This window comes from Lygodium microphyllum, chromosome 8, assembly GCF_053477565.2.
Source record: "Lygodium microphyllum isolate KBCC chromosome 8, Lygodium_microphyllum_v1.1.10, whole genome shotgun sequence".
NCBI lineage: Eukaryota > Viridiplantae > Streptophyta > Polypodiopsida > Schizaeales > Lygodiaceae > Lygodium > Lygodium microphyllum.
In genome coordinates, this window is record NC_141142.1 from 111,706,133 (window position 1) to 111,729,677 (window position 23,545).

A 23,545-nucleotide genomic window follows, 5' to 3' on the forward strand; every position below is an offset into this window, starting at 1 on the left:
CTCCACTTTGGAGGATCCTAGAAGATCTATCCGGCTTGCACCTCATGCTTCATTTGCATCGTTGTTTACAGTTGATTACATAGCGTATTCTAAGCCGAATAGTTGGTAGGAGACTCTTCACCACCCCCAATGGCGAGAGGCCAAGGACAAGGAGCTAGAAAGTATTGACCGAAATGAGACTTGGACCTTGGCCACAAGAAAGTCATTAGAAGGAAGTGGATTTTTAGGACTAGGTCAAAAGCTAATGGGACTTTAGACAAGTACAAGGCTCGCCTTATGGTGAAAGGCTTTCGACAAAAGTAAGACATTGACCATAAAGGAACCTTTGCTTCTACTACACGGTTGACATCAGTTCGTCTATTGGTTGCATTCACTGCTCAGTACAATTGGTCAGGGTCTTGTTGTTTAGCCCAAGTTTACATAAAAGAAGCTAGCACTACATAAGCCCTCCCACTGGATGGTGATTTTTGATCTACTTGATCTACAAAGTGTGTAGCTTTTAATTTCTCAAAAACTTACTTTTGTGTTTTCTACTTGAAAGAGGAACCCCAACTGCCACCTCCCAATTATTCATCCTCATTGATTTTTCTTTTTCATCAAAGGTGAAGCAAGAGTGAGAGCACAAGTGGAAGCAAGAGCTATGGAGGTTCGAGCAAGAGAGAGAGTAAGGTGGTATGTGGAAACTAAGAACTCCAAAAGTCACAATTTGTGACATGTCTATCCTTCTTCTATTGTGAGAGACTGAGGTATCCCCAACAATCAATTTGATCCAATTTCACTTGATCTATACCCAAAATGGCACATCTGTGACCTAGAATAAATTATGTTTTTTTTTAAATGACACAACTTTCAATTTTTTACCATAAATATTGCATCCTATTCCATGGAGACTTTTTATGTCCCAATATATTATTCAAAACGTTTCAAGCTTCGCTTGAAACACCATGTGGCACCATTTCGAGATTACGAAATGTTTTGATCCACAAAACACGTTTTAAGAAATCTTGACCCCGTTTCAATGTTTTGCCCTTTTCTAAGTGTTGTTTCAAGCCATTTAGCGTAACTATGGCGTACTTATTATTATGGACTAACTTGTGGGTCTAGATTATGTTTGCAAAGATACACCGACTCTGACCAGGCAAGAGATCCTAACAACCAGCATTCCCATGGTAGCTACCTCTTTACCTTGGGCACAGCACCCATCCCTTGGGCCACCTCTAAGTAGGAAACGATGGTGGCTTCCACGGCTGAGGGTGAGTAGCGAGCTCTTTTGTATGGTACCACGAAGGCTATCTACTTGAGAAGCTTACTCATAGCATTATACTTTCCATACAACTCTTCCGCCATTGTGTCCTATGACAACCAAAGTGCCATTGCCCTTACATACAATCCGATCATTACACCACAGACGAGACATGTGGATGTCCACTTCCAGTTTTCCAAAGAGCAAGTTGACGGAGGCACCATCCACCTTGAGTTTGTACCTTTCTCCAACAGCTTTGCAAACATATTGACCAAGGTAGTCAATCAGATTGCAACAATATTCTACCCAGGATCGGCTTAAGTACACCCTCCTCTACTTCTTCAAATTGAAGGGGAGGGTGATTCCCTCGAGCTTTCCCTCCCACCTCGAGAGAGGACAACTTTCTTCTCTTAGCAATGACAGGATATTGTTTGCATTTTCTTTTCAGACATATTTGTATATTGTACTTTGTATCTTCATCCGCATCATCAGGATGACATGATTGTAAAATGACACTTAGCCATGTGAAAAATTCCCCTGTGAGGGCATTGTTTAAGTGGCACCATTGCATAGCATTTTGCATAAGCATGATCACACTTGCATTGCTTCTTGCATAACTCCAATGCATTGGCATTCTATTCTTGTAAACATGCATCTGTGCACATTTATCGCTTTTCGATCTTTTTGTGTAGTCAACTCTGGATCCACTATATTCGCAACATTCCACATGGCACTCTCCAAGGCAATCTCCCTTGCTTCCTTACTTGCTAGCTTACTTTCAACACATTTTTTTTCTCTCTCCACATACCCTCCATATATTGGCTACACACTCCACTAGCCTATTCCTTCGTCATCGCATCCAGTAGAGGTAGGAATAGCCTATTTATTTTGTGAAAGCCTTTGGGTCTAGCTACTAGTCTCCCAACCTACTTAATCCACCGTCACCTTCCCTTTTTAAACTAATCATTATCAAATCAAACCGAAAAAAAAAAATCATTGTGGTTTCATCCATCTTTGCAAGACTTGGTAGGCCATTGGGCAACCAACGTGTACCATTTGTTCGATGCCCTACCCTCTCTAGGGTGACCCCTTGGACTCCCTTAGTAAGATAACTATCACCTCTATAGTCTTGGTAGGCCACTGGGCAGCCACCATGCACCCTTTGACTGATACCCTGGTTGCTTTGGACTAGGGCGCCTTGGGGTAAAAACACATAAACACAAAAACACTCAAAAATTCTAGGTTACCCTTTCCTTCTAGCTTAATTTTCGGGGTGAGACGGGATATTATGCTAACAAAAGCATTACATGATGAATTAGTCACTTAAACAACCCCAAAAATGCTTAATTAATGGAAACCCTAAATTGGTGCACAGTTCAAGAGAGTTTTAAAACGGTACGCAGTACTAGGTCCCAAAACTTTCTATACACAAGCATGCTACCCTCCATTCAGCCTCAATATCATTTTTGTAGGTTTCAAGTGTTAGTAGTCATGTTTGTCATGCCTTGTCATCTCCTACCTGTGAGCCTTAGTCTGAGTCAGACGAGGACTTTAGAAGCTTTAACCTATCTTTCACTTGTTTTGACGGAGGAGATAGCGCATTCATAGATCACTCAGTTTATTGCGTTTTGGTGCATTTTCTCCTCCAGTTGTATTTCTAGGACAATTTTTGCATTTGCCAATCCACTCACCTACCAGACATTTTCCACCCTTTGTGAGATTTTTCTAAGATTTTCTGGCATTTTACCAACATTAAATACCAATCGGCCATATTTTGACCCCAGATTATAGTCGGTTGGATTTGGAATTAGTTGGCTATATATAGCTTGACCCTCCAATATTCATTCATTCATCTTCTCCTTCCTTGGCAAGTGCACACTCTGACACCGTCATCTTTCTCCATCTCCAATGCTCCCATCATCATCCTCCTGATCTGGTGCCCTCATTGATGCTATGGGCTACATGCAAGGACTAATCAATCTCCTACTTTCCCGTTTGTATTAGCATTCTTTCTTATCTAGTGTAGTTTTCATTCTTCTTTTCTTGCAATCTCTCTATGTTCCTTTGTCTCTAAGTTTCTGTTCCTTTCTATTGCACGCTCGCATGATATCATCACCTAAGAGAGACACAAAGTTGATTTCTTGCGAAGAAGACCACCCTAGATTGCCAAGCGGTCTTGCCACATCAATGTTTTGCTGAAAACGCAGCTCTCTTCTTCAAGGCGACAGCTTCTTTGTGCAAGCAGCACTATTTCTTCCCACGGTAGACCCTCTATATCGACTTCCTTTTGATCCTATAGCCGTTTCCTCTTGTTTCAAAGCTGTCTACCCCTAAAATACAAATTTCTTGTGGGTGCCTTGGAGGATTTGGAAGATGCCTTACCACAATTTTGTAGCTTTGACGATATAGATGAGGAGCTTTCTCAACACTCCTCCGAACAGCGATGAGATTATCATGCGGTGAAGAACAGAGGTTGCGTAGCCTATTTGTTCCAAAAACCTCTCCTCCCCATTCTCTCCATGTCTCACAAAAGGCCCATTCTGCTAGCCTGTAGATACCATCCATGGCACCCTCTATTCAAGTGCCCATACTCTCTTCTTTACCCAAAGAGGACTGGCTTGAAGGTTCAAACTACTCGCTTTGGTGGTGTAAGGTGGAGTGTATCCCTGATCCCTTCGATCTTTGGGAGTTTGTTACCCACCCTATTCCCCGTCTCGTGGATCCCACCGTTGGATCATCGATGGATTGTGCGGCCTTATGGGATCAGCTCAATTCTAAAGCCCAATCTTTTCTCTATATGATCCTACAAGTTGTTCTACAAGTTGTTCAAAAAAACTTGATGTCCTTACCTCTTTGAAGAGGGTTGATGGAAAAGGCTCTAAACTTGACTTTTGTAATGAATGTCGATTTGGAAAGCAAATGAAAAATTCCTTTTACTCTAGTGTCTCTCTCGTAAGTCCAATGTCTTGGACTTGGTGCATTCTAATGTATGAAGTATGCCCGTGAAATCGTTGGGTGGTGCTGCATATTTTGTTTCTTTTATTGATGATTGTTCCAGGAAGATTTGGGTTTATCTGTTGAAAAAGAAAAGTGAAGTGTTTGTTGTTTTTAAAACTTTTCATGCATTTGTGACCACTCAAACAAGTAGAACGCTAAAATGTTTGAGAACTGATAATGGGGGTGAGTTCACATCTACTCAATTCAAGCCCTTTTGTGACTTGCATGGAATTAAGAGGCCGCTTACAGCTCCTTACAGCCCTTCTTCAAATGGGGTGGCTAAAAGATATAATAGGACTTTATGTGAAAGAGTGCAGTGCATGCTGTCCACTGCTAATCTCCCTCGTGAATTTTGGGGACAGGCACTTAAAACCGCGGTTCACATTTGCAACCGCTCTCCAAATAGGTTCTTAAATAATGGCATCTCTGAGGAGGTTTGGTCTGGTGAATCGGCCTCATATGACCATTTACGTATATTTGGCTATGATTCTTTTGTGCATGTCAGAGATGAGCTGAGAAACAAACTTGACCCAAAATCCACCAAAGGCATTTTCATAGGCTATGGTAATGAGGGTAAATTTGGTTACAGAGTGTGGTTACCTTGATCCAATAAAATTATTCACAGCTGTAATGTTGTGTTTAATGAGGCAAATTTGTTGAAAGGTATTTTAGCCTCTAATGAAGATATGAAAAAGGTCAAATTTCAAAATTTGCAGCCACCTATTATTCCAGATGATGAGCCTCATGATGCTGTACCACAGGCTGAAACTAATGATCAGCCGGTTATTTTTGAGCCACATGATGATAGACAGCAAATAGAAGCACAAGGAGGGCATGGACAGCAAGATAGACTTGCTGATTATGAAAATGCAGGTGCTGGTAATGAAATGAAGGTGTTGTACACCATGAACAACATGCTGAAAATGGCTTACAGCAGCCAATAAATGCTGAAAATGACATACCTCCAAATGTAGACCCAATTCTTGAAAAATGTAAATCGTTGGGTACGCAGGTCTACAAGTATGAGAAGGCAACCACATAGATATAAACCCCTCCTTGCATTATGTGATGGTTAGAGATGGGGGTGTGCCTCTTACATATAAAGAGACCAAGTCATGCAAATTCAGCAGTAAGTGGAAGCTAGCTATGCAAGAAGAGATTAAATCTCTGTATGCTAATGATACTTGGGATCTTGTGTCGTTGCCCAAAGGAAGAAAGCCGCTTCCAAACAAATGGGTTTACAAAGTAAAGACAGTTGATGGGAAGCCCACATACAAGGCAAAACTGGTTGCTGAATGGTATGCACAGAAGGAAGGATTGACTTCCAAGAGGTCTTCTCACCTGTTGTGAAGATGGCCACTCTACGTGTGATTCTTGCTCTCACTGCTGTCTTGGACTTAGAGTTGTACCAAATGGATGTCAAAACAACTTTTCTGCATCGTGACATTGATGAGGAAATCTACATGAAATAGCCCAAGGGCTTTGTAGTTCTTGGAAAAGAGCAATTGGTGTATAAACTAAAACGCAGCTTGTATGTGCTAAAGCAAGCACCACAACTGTGGTACAAAAAATTTGACACTTTTATGCTCTCTCATGGGTTTACATGCAGCCATGCAGATCATTGTTTGTACATGAAAAAGGATATAGATGGCAACCTTGTCATACTTGTTTTGTATGTGGATGATATGTTACTAGCTAGGAAGAGAAAGACTAGCTTGGATGCTCTCAAAGATCAGCTGAAATCAGCTTTCTCCATGAAAGATTGGGGAATGCAGAGTATATTTTGGGCATGAGGATTCACAAGGATAGAATGCAGAAATTGTTGTTTTTGTCTTAAGAAAAGTACATTGAAAAGGTACTAGACAGAGTTAACATGGCCGAAGCTAAGCCTTTTGGGGTGCCCTTACCTCCATACCTTAAACTTAGTAAAGCCAACAGCCCAAAAGATGACGTGGAAGTAAATGCTATGAAGGGAATCCCTTATGCATCTGCTTGTGCCTCTCTTATGTATGCTATGGTTGCTTCTCATTCAGACATTGCTTATGCAGTGGGAGTTGTTAGCAAGTTTATGTCAAATCTTGGCAAAACACATTGGGAGGCTGTCAAGTGTATTCTTCGATACCTAAAGGGTACACAAAGAAAGTGTACACTTAGTTTGCAGGGTTATTGTGATGCAAACGTGTCAAGTGATTTGGACACTCGTAGGTCCACTAGCGGGTATGTCTTTACAGTTGCTGACAGGGCCGTTTCTTGGTGTTCCAGGTTGCAAAACTTTGTAGCACTGAGTACTACTGAAGTTGAATACATATCAGCTATTGAAGCTTCCAAGGAAGCTATATGGTTGAGCAGACTTGCAAAGGATCTCGGGATGTCTATGGATACTGCAGTATTGGGATGTGATGGCCAAAGTGTTGTGTATCTAGATAAGAATGCCATGTATCATTCACACACAATTTCACACACAAAGTATATAGATGTGCGATATCACTTTATCTGTAACTAGCCTTCCTTCCGTGGATGGGTAGTAAATCCCTGATTACAACTTAATTACAGCACCAAACAATAAATACGAATCTGAAAATACAAATTTACCTACTGATCTTGGACAGTGCACATCCAATTGGCCCCAAAATTGACGCTCCTTTCAGAATTTCTTTAGCTTTATTGAAGAAAAAGTTTATTCATAATGGGATTCTCCCGATTCCCTTCGCAATCCAAACTCCCCTTGCTGTCCAAAGTGACCAGCAAGTCTTCAATCTGATTTGGCCCTTGATTCGGGCACTTAATTGGCCACTTCATAGACGATGGAAATGTCTCAAATTCAATGGTTGGCTAGTCCTCCACCTGAATTTAGTTGAAAATCACCTTCAACCTTGTTAAATCCAAGTCTTGGAGCTTCCAATTTCTGGCATGCTTCCCGAGGCTGCTGCTAAACCCTAATTTATGTTGTAAATTAGGGTTTACAGCAAAGAAATTTGCAATTTCTCAACCTCCAAGGGTCAAATGTTGAGATCTTCAAAGCAAGGTTGTGAAATGGCTAGGAGATGAGAGAGAAAGCTGTAGAGAGAAAATTCAAAGTTTTGTTGCAAAGAATAATCAGTCAAATGCAGCTGTTGCCCTGCCATACTAACTTATAGATGCAAAGAACTGAAGAAAATCAGTCATTTACTGCTGTTGCCCTGTCTCAACAGCCTGTAGATGCTATCACATGTTGTTGATTGGTCTTCTCCTGCCCCTTGATACTTCAGAAGGTCCTCCAATGGCTGCAAATCAGACCAGCAACATCTCCTCCCTCTCTCTTGCAGGCTGAATATACTAAAAATGCCTCTCTCCAACCTCTAAAGACGTTTTTTAGTCTTGCATGGGCATTTTTGACAAGTGGTAGCCTTCCCAAAAGGAGTGTCAATGATCCTCAATAGGACAATGATGCACTCACTTTTGGCTGCCCCTCACAAGTGGTGAAACCAACCTTCCTCCTCAAATAGGGTGGTAAATAACCAGATTAAGCACTATTTACACCAATTAACAAATTCACAAAACTAAAATGCGCACTTTACCATATACTCTTGGACATTGGACACCCTGTTGGCCCCAAAACTAGCGTCCCTTTCGGTTTTATTTAACTTAATTGAAAAAGAAGTTGATGTACAATGGGATTCTCACAATCCCTTTCGGTATTCCAACTCCCCTTGCTGTCAAAATGACCACCAAGTATTCAATCTGATTTTCCCCTTAATTCGAGCAATCAATTGGTCTTTATGCACTTTAATAGAGATGGAAAATGCCCCAAATTCAATGATTTGCTGGTCCCTCCACTTGAATTTGATTGAAAACAGCTTCAACCCTATTGAGTCCAAGTCTTGGGACTTCCAATTTCTGGCATACAATTTCTGGCATACTTCCAAGGCTGCTACTAAACCTTGATTTCTACAACAGATTAGGGTTTACAGCAGAAAAATCTGAAATTTCTCAACCTCTGGTAATCTCAATGATGTAATCTTCGAAGCAAGGCTGTAGAAAGGCTAGAAGATGAGAGAGAATGCTGAGAAAAGAGAAAATTCAAACCTTCTTCGCGAAGAACTAAAGAAAATCTGTCATTTATAGCTACTGTCCTATCTCAACAGCTTGTAGATACAAAGAACTGAAGAAAATCAATCATTTACTACTATTGTCTTGTCTCAACAACATGTAGATGTTATCACCTATTGTTGATTGGTCTTCTCCTGCCCCTAGCTACCTCAAAAAGTCCTCCAATGGCTACAAATCAGACCAGTAACATCTCCTCTCTCTCTTACAGGCTGAATACACTAAAAATGCCTCTCTCCAGTCTCTAAAGACGTTTTTCAGTCTTGCATGGACATTTTTGACAAGTAGCAACCTTTCCAAATGGTTTTTCCAACATTATCCATAATTAAATATTAATTTTCAATCTTTAAATACTGAAAATTAATCTAATAATTATTTTGGTATCCTAAAAAATAATGACTGGCCAATAATTAAATTGGCTAGGCAACTTTCATTCCCGAGTGTCTCTATGCTTCTTTAGAGTAAAACCCTAAAACGGGAAGCGGTTCGAGAGACATCAATGGAAACCCTAAAACGGGGAGCGGTTCGAGAGAGTTCAATCGCCCTAATTTTTGGGGCGCCCTTCCACAACTATAAATAGACAAGTTGCTCCCACTCAACCTTCATTCCGTCTATGCAGGTTTCTCACTCCACATGTAGATTTCAACCATTAGCCTCCTCCCACGTGGCTATCCAACCCTCAAGACTGCTACCACTCCATCCATGTTTGCTCCTGCTGTTGGCGCCTTCATCCATGCTGACATCAGCTGCAGGCGACATCATCATCTGCTGCGATCTAATCATCCAGTCATCACCAGCCACATCAGACACTGTTTCAGCCTGCTATTTACAGCAGACTGTGCGCAGTTTTCAGCCTCCGATTGGCGGTACACTGCTACATTTACTAGTTCCCCGTCTCCAAACTGCTTTGTTTTGGTGACCAGCCTGCTGCCATTCACTATTCAGCACTCCTATACTCCGACTGGTGGTCACAGACTTGGGATCCGTCTTTGGTGGACATCACACTTCAACATTGCTTTGCCCTTGAGCACACTATACACTCTTACATTCATTTATAGCTTTCATTCACTTCAGAGTTGTGTTCTCTCTCTCCCTTCTTTTGTTTGTGTTTGAGTTTCTGTGTTTGAGTTTTGAGTTTTGCATTTAGGGTTTGAGTTTTGCCCTCTGTGTCTATGGCTCTCTTTGTGTTTCAGTCGTGGTTGTACACTCTCTATGTCCTCAGTGCAAACCCTAGCAGTTTTCTTCAGAGGATGTGAAGTCAACCTCCTAAATATTCTTTATAAAAAGACCTATATGGAGAAGCCACTAGGATTCAATATACCAAGTTCAAAGCACCATGTCTATAACTTTCCAGAAGGCCCTCTATGACTTGAGTAAGCACCCCAGCATGGAACCGACACATTGACTCCTACTTTTTAACTATGGTTTTAGAGGTAAAACTACAACCCAACCTCTACTACAAACAAGCAAATGGTTTGGTCACCTTTAACCATTACTATTAGTCACAATGAGCACATTGCTCATGTAATGGAGACTATGCTAGGAGTTTTGAGATGACATTAGTTAGCCTCCATCTCTTCCTTGGGTTAGAGATTTTCCAACTACCAAAGGGAATATTCATTTTGCAATGGAGATATGAAGCTGAGTTCTTATTGATTTTCGACATGACCATATGTGGGGCTATTTCTTGCCCTATGGACGCAAGGTCCAAATCCAAACATGCACAAAGTCCAATGGTTTAAAGGAGACTAGCTGAGTTCCTGATTTGGTTCATTCATACTAGAAGAGCTATTTCCATTTCAATCACCATCTTGAGTTATTTCATTCAAAGGTCTCCCCCAAATCCTCATGGCAAACCACATTGCAAGAATTATCACAAAGCACCCCGACGAAAGGAACCTTACTCATATGCTGGACAGATTCAAATTGAGCAGGTGGCATATAGACACAAGTGTCCACTACAGGTTTCTGTTTTACCTCCCAAAGAAGTGCTATACCTTGGAGTAGCAAGTGATGACCTACTGTTTCTCTGTCTTCTAGAGAGCCAAGGTACAGAGCTGCTTTTTCCATAGCTCAGGATGTCATTTGGTTGAGACAGATGTAGCTGAGATCACTTGCTGTACTGTACTAGCAGAATTCTGGAATACTTCAACTCGATGATTGAATTTTCCCGCTGCAATATTATAAACTCTGAAAGCAGTGCTATTCTACATCCTCGAAAGTTTTGCCACACAAACCACCACCTAGCCTTTCCATGCTAGGGTAGGGACATGTTTGATATGAAGTTAGCAGATGTTAAGAAGAACTGTACAAAAAGTAGACCAATACAGGACTGTAGAGCTGCTTATGTTACGAGTGCTAATGCAAGACCCCAGCCTTAAAATTAATTTGGCAAGCTTGAAGACGCATTTTCTCAATCAGAATAGCTGTTCTAGGCCTGGTGGTCAGCCTATTATGAACATGTAAGGCCTATGTAGCACCACAAAATTTCAAACCTCTCTTTGGAACCATTTTCCCCTCTGGGTCCCTCTAGCCTTCCGTTTACCCTGAAGCTTTTAGCCTTTTGGATTGAAAACCTTGATATAACAGGGCTGTTACTTGCACTTAACAAGATGGACACATGAGGAACATTGGAAGGCAAAGTCAGCTTCACTAGGTTGCACCACAATCAACATCTTTTCAAACAATCTTTGAGCAGTTCAGTGGAATAATCATCCTGTTAGCATCATGAAACTGCTATTGACATACCCTGGCAAACAAACTTTTGTGCGGTTCAATGGGACTATCTTTTGAAGTATCCCTAATTAGCATCATAAAGCTGCGAGTGACATACCCGGGCTGCCTACTAGTCTTGGAGTCTTCAACGGTAAAGCCAATGGAGATGGTCCCTCTGACGCCTCGGTCTTTAACAGAGATCTCAAAGTAATACAGAATCCTTTTAACTGGCGCTGGCCGATTCGCCTGGACCGCTCCGACGTCGTGGCCATGTTGGCCTGGACCGGTGTATGTGGCAGAGAGCTTGTCGGTTGTGATGACAAGAAACTGCGACGATTTCTTCGTGTTGATGTAAGAGGGAGCTTCCTCTTCGTCTTCCATTTCCTCATCCTCCGGCCTGTGCCTCCATCCGCTGCTGTCATAGAAGCTCACTCCATCTTCTGCAAGTGAAGGCATGGCATTCGCAGATGCCAGTTTCGCAAACTAGGCTTCTACCATTACGAATTGCAAACGTAGCGTGCGCCTTTCAGTGTTCTTTTTGGCCTTGCCCACCTGCACACTCAAGAATGATCATTTCGCCTTATTTTAGATCCAACATCCAACTCTTTCCAATTGTTAGGCCGGGTTCACACGTAGGCCCTGGAAATTTAAGCAATCTATAACAGGTCTACCATGGATGTTCACACTAATGGCAGACGTGTATGGAAATATTGTTTTTAATATTTAAAAGCAACCAAGGTTGCTACTTTGAATGTAAAGGTGAGGAGTCTTCAAGAAAGTGTTTCTGAAGCCGTGGTACGAGGAGATGTAAGGAAATTTTTCACTGATATTGTGAATGCACATAAGCATGGATTATTTGAGGGGAAGAAAGCTTTGTGAGACTTTTTCATCGATATCTCTCAAAACATAGGAAGATTGGGTCAAGGAAAGCGATATTCTGATAAAACAAAAAATCTATTTGAAGCCGTCAAGATTTGGGGAGGTACAAGATTGCATAACTTTCTCTCCATGAATCTTCAATGTCCACATCTTTCAACTATATCTAGGGCTATGAGAAAAGCTCTTTATTATAGGACCGGATTGAGAGAGGATGTATTCAAGCATGTGGCAGAAACATATAAGCATCACATGAAAAATGGGCTTTGCATGGGAAGTGTACCTGTCATTATTGCTGAAGATGAGACTATGATCAAGAGGATGGTGAGGTGGATAGCAAGAGATGACCAACTTTTTGGGTTTTGTGGAAAGAAGATGGATCACATATGCATTTCAAATTTTGTAGTACTTGTTGGAGATGGTGAAAATGGTTATCATAGAATTGTATCACAAAGTTTAGGCACACTTTTGTTCCATCAAATTTTTCCTCTCGTAAAGTAAAACATCTTCCATCATCCAATTTTTTCTTCAAGAGGCGTGAAGTCGATAGAAGTTGTGGTGGGTCCAACCTTTTGTTTTCAAATGAAAAGGACACACATTGGATGATGTCCTTCCCCTTTTTACTTATGTTGCCTCATGTGAGCCCAACCTTAGTTTCTATGGATTTTTGCTAATGACCTAAAGGGCCAGCTTGTTTACACCAACAATGTGTGTGTTGATTCCCAAAGATGGCTCAATCATAATTTGCCTCACCCATATTCTGGTACGGGGGTCTGAGGAGGGGGGTTTGTGGTTGTGTTAGTACCCTAATAAACTAATCGCATTATACAAAAAAAATTAGTTTCTACACATATTAACTATGTTTTTATTTTCATTATGGCACGTGAGGGGTGTGTGTGCACGCATGCATGAATAGTTTAAAGCAAAAGAGATACATGATGCATTATCTCCCAATATTTTATAGATCTATAACAAGGGCATTTGAGTTTTTTCAATTTTTAAAAGATATATACTATTTTCATTATGGCAAGGGAAGTCCCAAACCTCCCTAGCATGTCCTAAACAACCCAACAAGCTAAGCCTTTTGGAAATAAAATTTTGAATTTGAAGTCTAATGTTTGAGTATTGATTAAGATAAATTAATCATTATTTAATCATTAATGAGAAAACTCTTGTGAAAAAAATGATAGGGGCTCCCACGCCCCTCCCATGATGCAATCACATGCTCCCACTCATATTCCCGTGCATGTTTGCCTACTCCAAGTCTTGCTCCATCTACTACTCTAGGTATTGCTCACATGCTTCATCTCTACTGACTCTAGCTATTGCTCTTTGTATTAAGATCAACTCTCTCTCTCTCTCTCTCTCTCTCTCTCTCTCTCTCTCTCTCTCTCTCTCTCTCTCTCTCTCTCTCTCTCTCTCTCTCTCTCTCTCTCTCTCTCTCTCTCTCTCTCTCTCTCCACCATACATGTGTGTGTACAAATGCATGTATGCAACACCTATATAGACTTCTAGCCACTCACTTATGATTGATGATGCTTTGAGAGACCTAAAATCCTAATGATCTCTATGAGGACTCATAGTAAACCCTCAATGCCACATGCAAGTTGATCATAGTTGAGCTTAAAGCACCCCTTGGTAGTGGACACTCACTTTAAGACCATTAGTTACATCAAACATATCAAATCCATGATCCTAGAGAAGTTACCACACTAAGTCATAGAGCCATCATAGATTTTCCACACATGGTCACTACTTGTCATGGTGCACTATAATGCTCCATTTGTTTTTGAAGCATGGATTGGACATGGATAGAGATGTCCCCATATGCTCAACTCTCCTACAAGGAGAGAAACAAAGTTTTGAGACAAGATTTGATGTAGTTGCATCCTCCAGATGTTTAGTTAGGCTATGTATCCTCCAAGATACAACATGTAACGTGTCCCCCTGTCCACTTGCAGGACACGTCTTAGCAGCCCATCGGGAAGAGAGTCCAAAAAGCGCCGCCCGGCACTCCCATGGAATGTGACGGGGTTTGCGATCTAGGTCTTCCCAAGTCTGCCACGAAGCGAAAGCATTCCGGCCGTTCCCACTTAGGACCACCTGAATCAGGGTTTTCCTAATGGTCAAGTTCTCAGAAGGTAGTTAGCGTCCGAACTACTTTACATAGAAACATCAAGGTCGAAGCGGATTTATACTGCACTTGGTTCAAGGAGAATGCGAAACGAGAGGGATGCAAAGCTCGACCTCTCTACCCGTAAGGCATAGTCCCATTCCATTCCCCTAAAACAGTATAAATCAGGACTCTAGCTTTCTAGATTCTAGGTCATCGTTACCTTGCTGTCAAATCCTTTGAGAAAAGTTCCCGGCCACCCGGGACCACCCTTCCGTAGGACGGACCCAGGGTCACATCCACCGCACTTTCCTCAGGTTGCTTTAGTTATCTAATTACCTATCACATTTAGTTTGACAAGCAAAAACAGCTTCCTTAATTAACCAATTAATCACCGGTTCCTTCATGTAACTTAGGCACTAACATAGAAAAACAATGTCAAAAACAAGTTCCTTTTCAACATTTGATCTTTATTATCAGTCTTTGGAATACATCATATAATCCAGCCCCAAGGCTAATCCATAATCCGCCCGAAGGCAATTCCATAATCTGCCCAAAGGCTATTCCATCAATCCTCAAGGATCGCTATTCCAAGTTTTCGCCTGTTAACTAGTATGCGGGCCTCGAGATCCAATCTTGAGTCACGTCGGCCTCTTGTGCAAGGTCCGGAGGCAAGGGATTTACGGCCAAAGCCCCCCCTGGCACCCAAGCATCCTCCTACTCCAAGTAGCACCCACGGAGAGACCTCTCGCAGTGGGTTCGGTCCACGTACCCGGCGCGGCTAACAACCTCCTTGGATAGGGTCAGGCAGACAGTCGGGGGTAACTAATGCTGCCTCTCCCTCCAGGCTTTTAACTTGAAGCATTAGTTATTTTCCAGCATTAGTTCCTTGATCAAAGAAGTACAAACAGTGCTCCTAGTGTACAAACACAAGCACTCCAGTGGTCGTTTATACAGCCAACTACTAAGGTGTGAATCCTTCTCTTCGAATACATCCAGCATTCGATCCGGGATCAATTTCGACTTGGCAAGATCCCAAGGGTCTCGTAAGCTAAGTTGCTTGTTTATCCTTTACCCTTGGGTTAGGGTTTATACCCTGTTAACCCAAATTATCAATACTTTAGGATTCCGTATATTATAGTCAATAAATCTTGGACAATCCCGTTGTCCTCACTTGATTGGTCAATTGCTTGCCAGGCAATCCAAAAATTACCCTAACTTGGCAAATTTAGCCCTAAGGAAGGGTGATGTAGCAGGATGACTGTTCATCCTCTAGAAAATTGTACTTAGAACTCGCCAACCCTATTCTAAGGAGTGGCAATACAATTTTGTGATTTAGGCACATTACCATGCGATGTTGCAACTTGTTCCATGAGATAGGTGTCGCATCTAACTTGTGGAATTAATTCTCCCATCATTCGGTATTCCGTGGTCAAGAATACTTTTGGTCAAGATGTAGGGTTTGGGAACCTTCTTGATCTAACCCAACCCTAACCCTACTAGGCCGATAACGCTTTGGCCATAGGGTTCCTAATTTCCTTGCGGAAGTTTAGCATTTGGCCATCCGATCACTAGGGTGAGAACCCTTGATCATTCTTGCACGGCGTTTAGCTAACCCTAACATTCCGTGAATGTGGGTAGGATCTTTGGGATTGGAAATATTAGGTTGGCAACCCAAGTGCAATACTAGGCAGAATTTTATCATAACTTAACCCTACCTAACACTTTGAGGTGGTCATTATTTGCAATCTAATCGTACCTTTGTGATTTTCATGCGGATTACTTAGCTGATCCAACCAACCCATGATTAGAGTCGATCATCCTTTTTGAAGATGCAATTACTTTCTTCTAAATTAGCAAGTACTTTTCCCTAAAAGATGCAAGGAACTGCAAGATGTATGTGATGTATCATTTCATGCAAATTTGCGAGGTACATAAATCCTTTCCATGCATTGCAACTATTCGGACATCATTTAATGTCCATCTATGATTATCTCATATACGAGTCACAACTAGGAAATTATTACCTAAGTGCAATTATGTGTTATATGTGCTGTTCTTTTCGCGAGGCAACAAGGATGCCTTTAGACAAATCCAACATTTAACTTATGCAAAATGTGTTCAGGAATACAACTTGACCATGGACGTGCAAACAAATACGGGTGCTCGACATGCCACTAAGCTTTGTAAATAGAACGAGGAATTGTATTTAAATTTCCCTAAGAACTAACAAGCTTAATGCATCCCTTTACGTGAAATTAATTTTTAAGAACCTGGGCATTAAGGATCTGAGCGTTGTCCACACGTGTACTCGGGGTGGAAGCTCCTGCGTGTGTGCCTCGTGACTTTTGCTTGGGAGCCATCGAGGATGTGGATTTCGACTCAGCAAACACTCCTTGCCCTTTATCCGAATTTCAAAACTCCCTTCTGCCCGCAATTTTACTCCTCTTCGCAGGAATCGGCCTTACAACTCGGTTTTTTTTTTAAAAAAACCGAGGGGTGTGGGTGAATAAGGCTTATGGAAGCCTTTAATGGAAGCTTCCAAAAAGAAGCTTCTAAGCTTCTGTGACAAAGAAGTGACATGGAGAGAGTGTGTTGATGAGGGAGATCATGAGGATGACGACGAAGGAGATGAAGAGGATGATGATTATGATGATGATGGAGATGAGGATGGAGGCGATAGCAGCATGGCAGCAGGCTCCCAGGCGGCGTGGCAGCGTGTTGATGATGGCGGGCAACACGGCATCCTTCTCCTCTCTCTCCCCCCTCCAATCATGGGGAGGGGGCGGTCTTATAGCGTGGAACAGGGGGGGGGGGGGGGGGGGTGGATAGCCACACACGTGGCTAGTAGCATGTTTCCCCTCCCCATGCTCCTCCTCCACTTGACTCAAGCTCCTCTCACACTCCCTCTCCCCCGCCATGCAACGACTCAAGGGGAGGGGATTATTATAAAAAAATTTGCCAAAAATTTAACCATTATCCATTTTCTTTTCCCGTGAAGGGTGTTCCCGCATGGAACTACGGCTTTTGAGCCTTGACCTCTTATGCACAATGCGGGCTGGAGTTTGCTAGTGTACACTGAGGGAGCACTTGGCCATCAATTTTTATCATTGTGGGATATCAATTTTAGTTGCTCTTACACGTGATTTTTGGGCCTTCAATATTTTGTAGTGGAAATATTACACAACATGACAAATATCACTTCCTTAGACTCACATATTATGGGTTTATTGGATGACTAGGCTATATGGATGTTATATTCCATTCTATGTGGATTACTATTGGCTAGATTAGATTAACATCACAAGCCTCAAGTTTGAGGTAGTTAGAGCAACATGGGTGGGCAAAAAAAGGATAGATGTGCATGTTGTGCCATGGGGATGTAGAGTCAAAATATCAGTACATCTATGGATGCCTAGCTTGCTATAATATTAGGCAAAAACTATTACTTATTTAGAGAGGATTTTCACCCACTTAATGAGCACTCAATCAAGTCATAGACTACACTTACTAAAGATGCCTTGCTCTTTTTCTTCTAAAGATACAAATATATCAATAGGGGGTTCTTAGATGTGTACAAGTTGAGATCCCATCCACAAATTATTAGCTTCTTCTAGCCCACTAGTATACCACACCCCTCTCCCTCCCATATCATTCATTTCATAGTAGGGGCTCGTAGTTTAGAGAGCATCATACATCAAGATAGCCAAAACCCAAAATTGTTTGGACTTTAACCATCACGGCCCTATCAAACAAAAATAGGGAGAAACTATAATAAGATGGACTACATATGAGAGCCCTCCATGCTCCCTACCCATCATAGAATAATTTATGTCCCATGCATACTAGATGGAATTTAGTGAAAATTTTATTAAGCATAATGATTGTATGCTTATAGCATGCTAAATGGAGTAAACATGGAAGTATTGAAGTAGATTTAGTTTCTTTTAAGCTATTATGTGGAACTTGAGATGTGGATTGTTGTAAATTGATTTGTCTCATAGGAAAATTTGGTCTCTAGTGGATGGACATTAGCACATGTGTGTGTGCACAGGCACACACACACACACACACACACACACACACACACACACACACACACACACACACACACACACACAATATGGTGGTTGTTAGTTGTGAGTGCAAGAATGCAACTACCTAAGTTATTTGAGTACCAAGGCAAAAGTGCATGGTTTATTTTATCCATACGATGGTGACTTTATATTTCCACAATTACATGTTTTTTGTGATTTTATGACACTAGAGTGTCTAATAGTAGGTTTTGTTTCTGTCTTAATACTTCATGCATATCATGGCAGAAAAAGTGATCAATAGTTGCCACTTATACATGCAAAAGTTAAGGATAGTGAAGCCTTCACAACTATGTTTGTGTGTATGTAGCTTATATGATTTGATATAAACTTGGGTATTTTTTAGTCATCTCTGACAACTAACTATATTGATAGTCAAAGTGCTTTGGCAGTTGCTACTATGAATCTAGTCTTCCATCCTTGCACAAAGCACATTAATATGCATTTTCATTGTGTAGGGGAGTGACTTTGAGTAGGAATAGCTTGGTTTATTTATTTGCATAGGATGACTTTGCAAATGTATTCAAAGTTTGAAGCTTTTCACAAGACTTTAAAAATATATTATACTTCCTCGCATGATCTATGTAGTTATTGTAAATTTTCACATCATCACTTCTAGAGGGGATTTGGAGCATATATTGTGATATCAATGTCTAAACAAAATTGGGACCACCCAAGTTTTTCCCCTTCTCCCTAAAAGGTTATTTTCTTCAAGCTTGTGCACACATCATCTTAGTCTAATTCAAGGTTATCTACTTATATTTGCATCTTTTCTTTTTCAATATTTTGAATAGTAGAGCTTTGTGATCTATTTTGCTCCTCCATCACTACTTGCATTCCTTCTTTGTCTTCTTGTTATTTTTTTCAACGACCTATTCTTCTTTACTCCTATTGTCACTCACAAATTGGTTAGTTAAAGTATTAGTAGCAAAGAAGCATCAAACTAAAGCAACAATTGAATAGTACCATGGAAAGACCTAGATCTAAAACGAATTGAGTGAACTTGTGTAACATACCTACCTATATTACGTAACGAGTAACATTTTAGTAGTTGCCCAAAGTTTAACTTCTAGACGTTGCCATCTGTACTCTAACCAAAATGATCAGATTTTGTTTGGCTTTATAACACTAGGTCTACCCCGCAGGGGAAGCATCTTGTCATTTCCCACGGAGGACCGACCTAAAGGTTCCTAATTGACCTTACAATCACCTATCAACAACTAGCTTACATCCGGAGGTGTCCTTCGACGAGAGGCTTCTTGTCCGGAAGAAGCGACTGCCATTACCCTTGGTTCATGGAGTACAATGCTTTTTCCAGTAGCAGACTAAGGATTTATGAAATCCCTTGCGGTGCTCTGACATAGTCGTCGTACCTTTTCCCTAAGATAATTTACAGTTTGGGTTCTAAGACCAAACCCTAGGTAAGTCAGCGAATTGGCCCTTCCTAGAGTTTCTTCCTAGCGTTTGTTTTTGGGGAAACCTCTCAGCTAACCGAGACCACCCTGCCATAGGACTGGATTCGCGTTGGGAATCCATCCACCCACTTCCCTCTATGGAAGTTTATAGTTATCTAATTACCTACCACATTACGTGAAACATATAATAACAGCTTCGTTAATTAAAAATAATCCTTTTATGAATAGTTATTCATTTGTGTAATTTACTCACGAACATATAATCAGAATAAAATAAATTCATTGATTATGTTCCATGATGTGTGTTCTCCCGCCCATATAGGAGAAAATTTACAATTTCACGTGTTGCCTCATCCGGTGCATTTGCGCGTCACCAAGATCAAATCCACCTATAGCTAGTGTTTTTAGGTGTCCCAAGTAGAACTTGGGCCATACAGGGAACCAAGTAATTCCTAGGTGCGTAAAGGATTTACTAGCCAGAGTCCCCTCTGGCACCTTAACCACCTCCTACTTAATACGATCCCTATTAGGAGACCTCTCGCCATCGAAGTCGATCCATGCTTTCACGATGATAAAAACATCCCCTCTTGGTATGGGGATTCAGCACCTATTCTTGGGGGAGGTAAAGGGCTCCTCAATTTATATCTATTCCGATATTTAATTCAATCAGGATCTAATCTAGAAAATCACAAACAAGATTGATGTCTTCAAGCAATTATGACTTCAATCAATCATGCAACCTTCAAGTGATGATTAATCTAGTAGCAATCAATACTTGAATTTCACATAATGAACTCTTCTCCTTGGAATTTAACTAAGGGTATCTAGATTTTGGGGTCTCTAACTTCCTAGCTTAAGGTTTATTCTTGTATCCAAGTTTCTTGGCCTTAAGTTCGTTTCTTCAACTTAAAGTTATTTCCAGTCTTAAAATCTTCTATCAAAGCTTCTAGATTAGACTGTATCGTTAACTAATTTCTTTGGGGTTCGTTCTTAATAAATCCGTCTTGAAAAATTCCTCATGATTTTTCTTGAGTTCTAGAATTTTGTAGTTTCCCTAACAGTTTCTAGCCTATAAGATGTTCTAATAATGCACCAAGTGAATGCTCTAAGATCATAGTATTTCTTAAAAGACTTACCTTATTTCTATTGAATTCGAATAGAAATTTTTGGGAAAAAAAACGTGTGGTATCAAAATTGGTAAAGGGTTGTTATCCTCACATGTGACTCCGTTAGTGACTCTCGTGCTCGCAACTCCTGAAAGGGGGCGATGGATTGAAGGTTGGACTCGAGAGCTATGGTGGGAGAGCAAGAGCAAGAAAGTGAGAGACTAGAAATGGGAACTCCAACAGTCACAATGTGTGATCGGGCCTTCCTTTATTCAAATTGCCACTAAAAGAATAAAGAATAAAGTGACGGTGACGGGTGCTCGCCACCTACAGTATCCAGTGGCGGTGACTGTCAGTGTAGTAATACACGGGCGGCTAGGCAGAGGCGCCTTTACCCCCAACAACCTCCCACTTAAAGGCGAATCTACCCTAGTGAGGAGGGAAAAGAAAAAGAAAAAAAGACGGTACAACATGTACACATGTACAACAGGATGAGAAAAGACGTCATCTCATCCCACGCCCATCAACCTCCTGAGGAAGTCAAAGCGCTCTGTAGAGAGGCTTTTCATTCTGGTCAATCAAGATCTTGAAAAGATCAACAAACTTGTCCTCAACGACCCCACGTATGAAGTGATACCTCACCTCAATGTGTTTCGTCTTCGCATGGAAGACTGGGATTCTTGGCTAACTGAATAGCACTCATAGAATCCGAATGCAGTGTAGGGATAGCATCAATACCAAGGTCAGTAACTAAACAACCCAACCAAATGGCCTCCTTGCAAGCCTTAGTGGCTGCAACATACTCGGCCTCTATAGTAGAAAGGGCCGTGCATTTCTGCACCCTGGACATCCAAGAAACAGCACCTCCAGCATAGGTGAATACATAGCCGGAAGTGGACTTCCTACTATCTGCATGTCCTGCATAATCAGAGTCAGTGTACCCCACAACTCCTGTATCCTGGCTGCCATAGCATATGCACATATCTGCAGTGCCCTTCGAGTACCTCATGATACCCTTCACGGCATCCCAATGCTTCTTGCCAGGTGTAGCCATATAGCGTGCCACAACACCAACTGCAAAGGCAATATCTGGACGAGTGGCTATCATGGCATACATAAGGCTGCCCACTACGGATGCATAGGGAATCTTGGCCATCTCGGCCTTCTACTCTTCTATCTGCGGACAATCAGCCTATGATACCTTCACGTAAGAAGGCAATGGACAGCTAATAGGCTTTATGTCTTGCATGCGGAAGCGCTCAAGGACTTTATGAATGTACTCCCTCTGTGACAAGTAGAGGAGTCCCTGATGTCTGTTGCGTGTAACACGCATACCAAGTATGTGAGCGGCCTGTCCCAGATCTTTCATTTCAAAGCTCTTCTTGAGCTGAGCCTTAAGGGCATCTAGCTCGTCATGAGCTTTCCCTGCTATATCAGCATATCATCCACATAGAGTACCAAAATCAATAAAGAACCATCACGGGATTTCTTCTGTAAAGACACAGATCCATAACACTCCGGCTGTAGCCCTGTGACTGCATAAAGGCATCAAACTTATGATACCACTCCCTAGGTGCTTGTTTCAAGCCATAAAGACTTTTTCTCAATTTGCACACTAGGTGCTCCCTGCCAGGTTCTGCAAAGCCCTTGGACTGCTCCATATAAATCTCATCATGCAAGTCCCCATGTAAGAAAGCCGTCTTGACATGCATCTGGTATAAATCCAAGTCAAGATGAGCAACAAAGCCAAGACTAAGCGCACGGTGATCATCTTAACCACAGGAGAAAAGACCTCATCAAAGTCCACACCATGCTCATGCTTAAAACCCTTTGCTACCAATTTAGCCTTGTATGCCGGCTTAGGATGTCTAGGGATACTTTTTAGCGTATATACCCACTTGCATGGCAAAGCCTTCTTGCTCGTAGGCAAGGAAACCAAATCCCAAGTGTCATTCTTATGCAGGGAGTCTATCTCAGATTGCATAGCCCTCTCCCAGGAGTGACTGTCACCCCTACACATAGCCTCATCATAGGTAAAAGGCTCTCCTACATCTGTAACCAAGACATAATGCATCGAGGGCTGAAATCTATCAGGTGGACGTCTGTCTCTATAGTAGATCGTCTCACGGCAGGCTCTACTGCCTGCCTAGTTGCCTGTCTAACACCTTGACCATGAGCATCTGTTGCAGCTGTAGGTTGTCCAACTGGCTGTGCGGGAGCTCTCGGCTCCTCTTGAAATATGACCCTGTGGATCTCAACAACTCTCTCATGCTGCCTATGCATCTTGTCTTCATGGAAGACTACATCATGACTGTGGATGACTTTCCACGCCTGCGGATCCCAGAGACGGTAACCCATCTTGCATGCATCCCCATAACCAAGGAAAATGCATTTGACACTCTTGGGATCTAGCTTACTTCTCTTGTCCTTGGGCACAAAGACATGGAGATGCGCATAAGAGGGGGGTTTTCCAGTCCATACCTCCTCTGCAACCTGGAAATCCAAACCACTAGAAGGTGATCTTTTTATGACATGCACAGCTGTACTAACTGCCTCAGCCCAAAAGCTCTCTGGTAGGCCTGCATGGCTAAGCATACTGCGTACACGCTCCTGGATGGTTCTATTCATCCGCTCAGCCAAACCATTCTGGGGGAGGGGGGGTGTAGGGGGCGGTCAACTGACACTTAATACCCCTCTCATCACATAAATGCTCAAAAGCACGTGAGACATACTCACCCCCATTATCTGTCCTTAGGCATTTTAGCCTATACCTAGACTGGTTCTCAACCAATGCAAGCCATCTTTGAAACACAACCAAGACATCGGATTTCAGCTTAATGGGATAAGCCCAAACTTTCCGTGAAAAATCATCTATGAACGTAACAAAATACTTTGCGCCA

The 23,545-nt window shown here is 41.8% G+C and overlaps 1 protein-coding gene across 4 annotated transcripts in view; it reads right to left on the reverse strand.

Annotated features, from left to right (window-relative positions):
- LOC148032744 (ran-binding protein M homolog) overlaps window positions 1–11,610 on the reverse strand; it is a 110,754-nt gene extending 99,144 nt beyond the window's left edge. For 2 of the 4 annotated variants that reach the window (XM_087683410.1, XM_087683409.1), the window contains exon 1: window positions 11,160–11,610. In XM_087683410.1, the coding sequence (XP_087539536.1) occupies window positions 11,160–11,497 (338 nt within the window). In that variant the 5' untranslated portion in view covers window positions 11,498–11,610. The remainder of the gene's footprint in view (window positions 1–11,159) is intronic. The other 2 variants (XM_087683408.1, XM_087683407.1) reach the window with 1 other exon arrangement.
- Window positions 11,611–23,545: the final 11,935 nt, after the last annotated feature.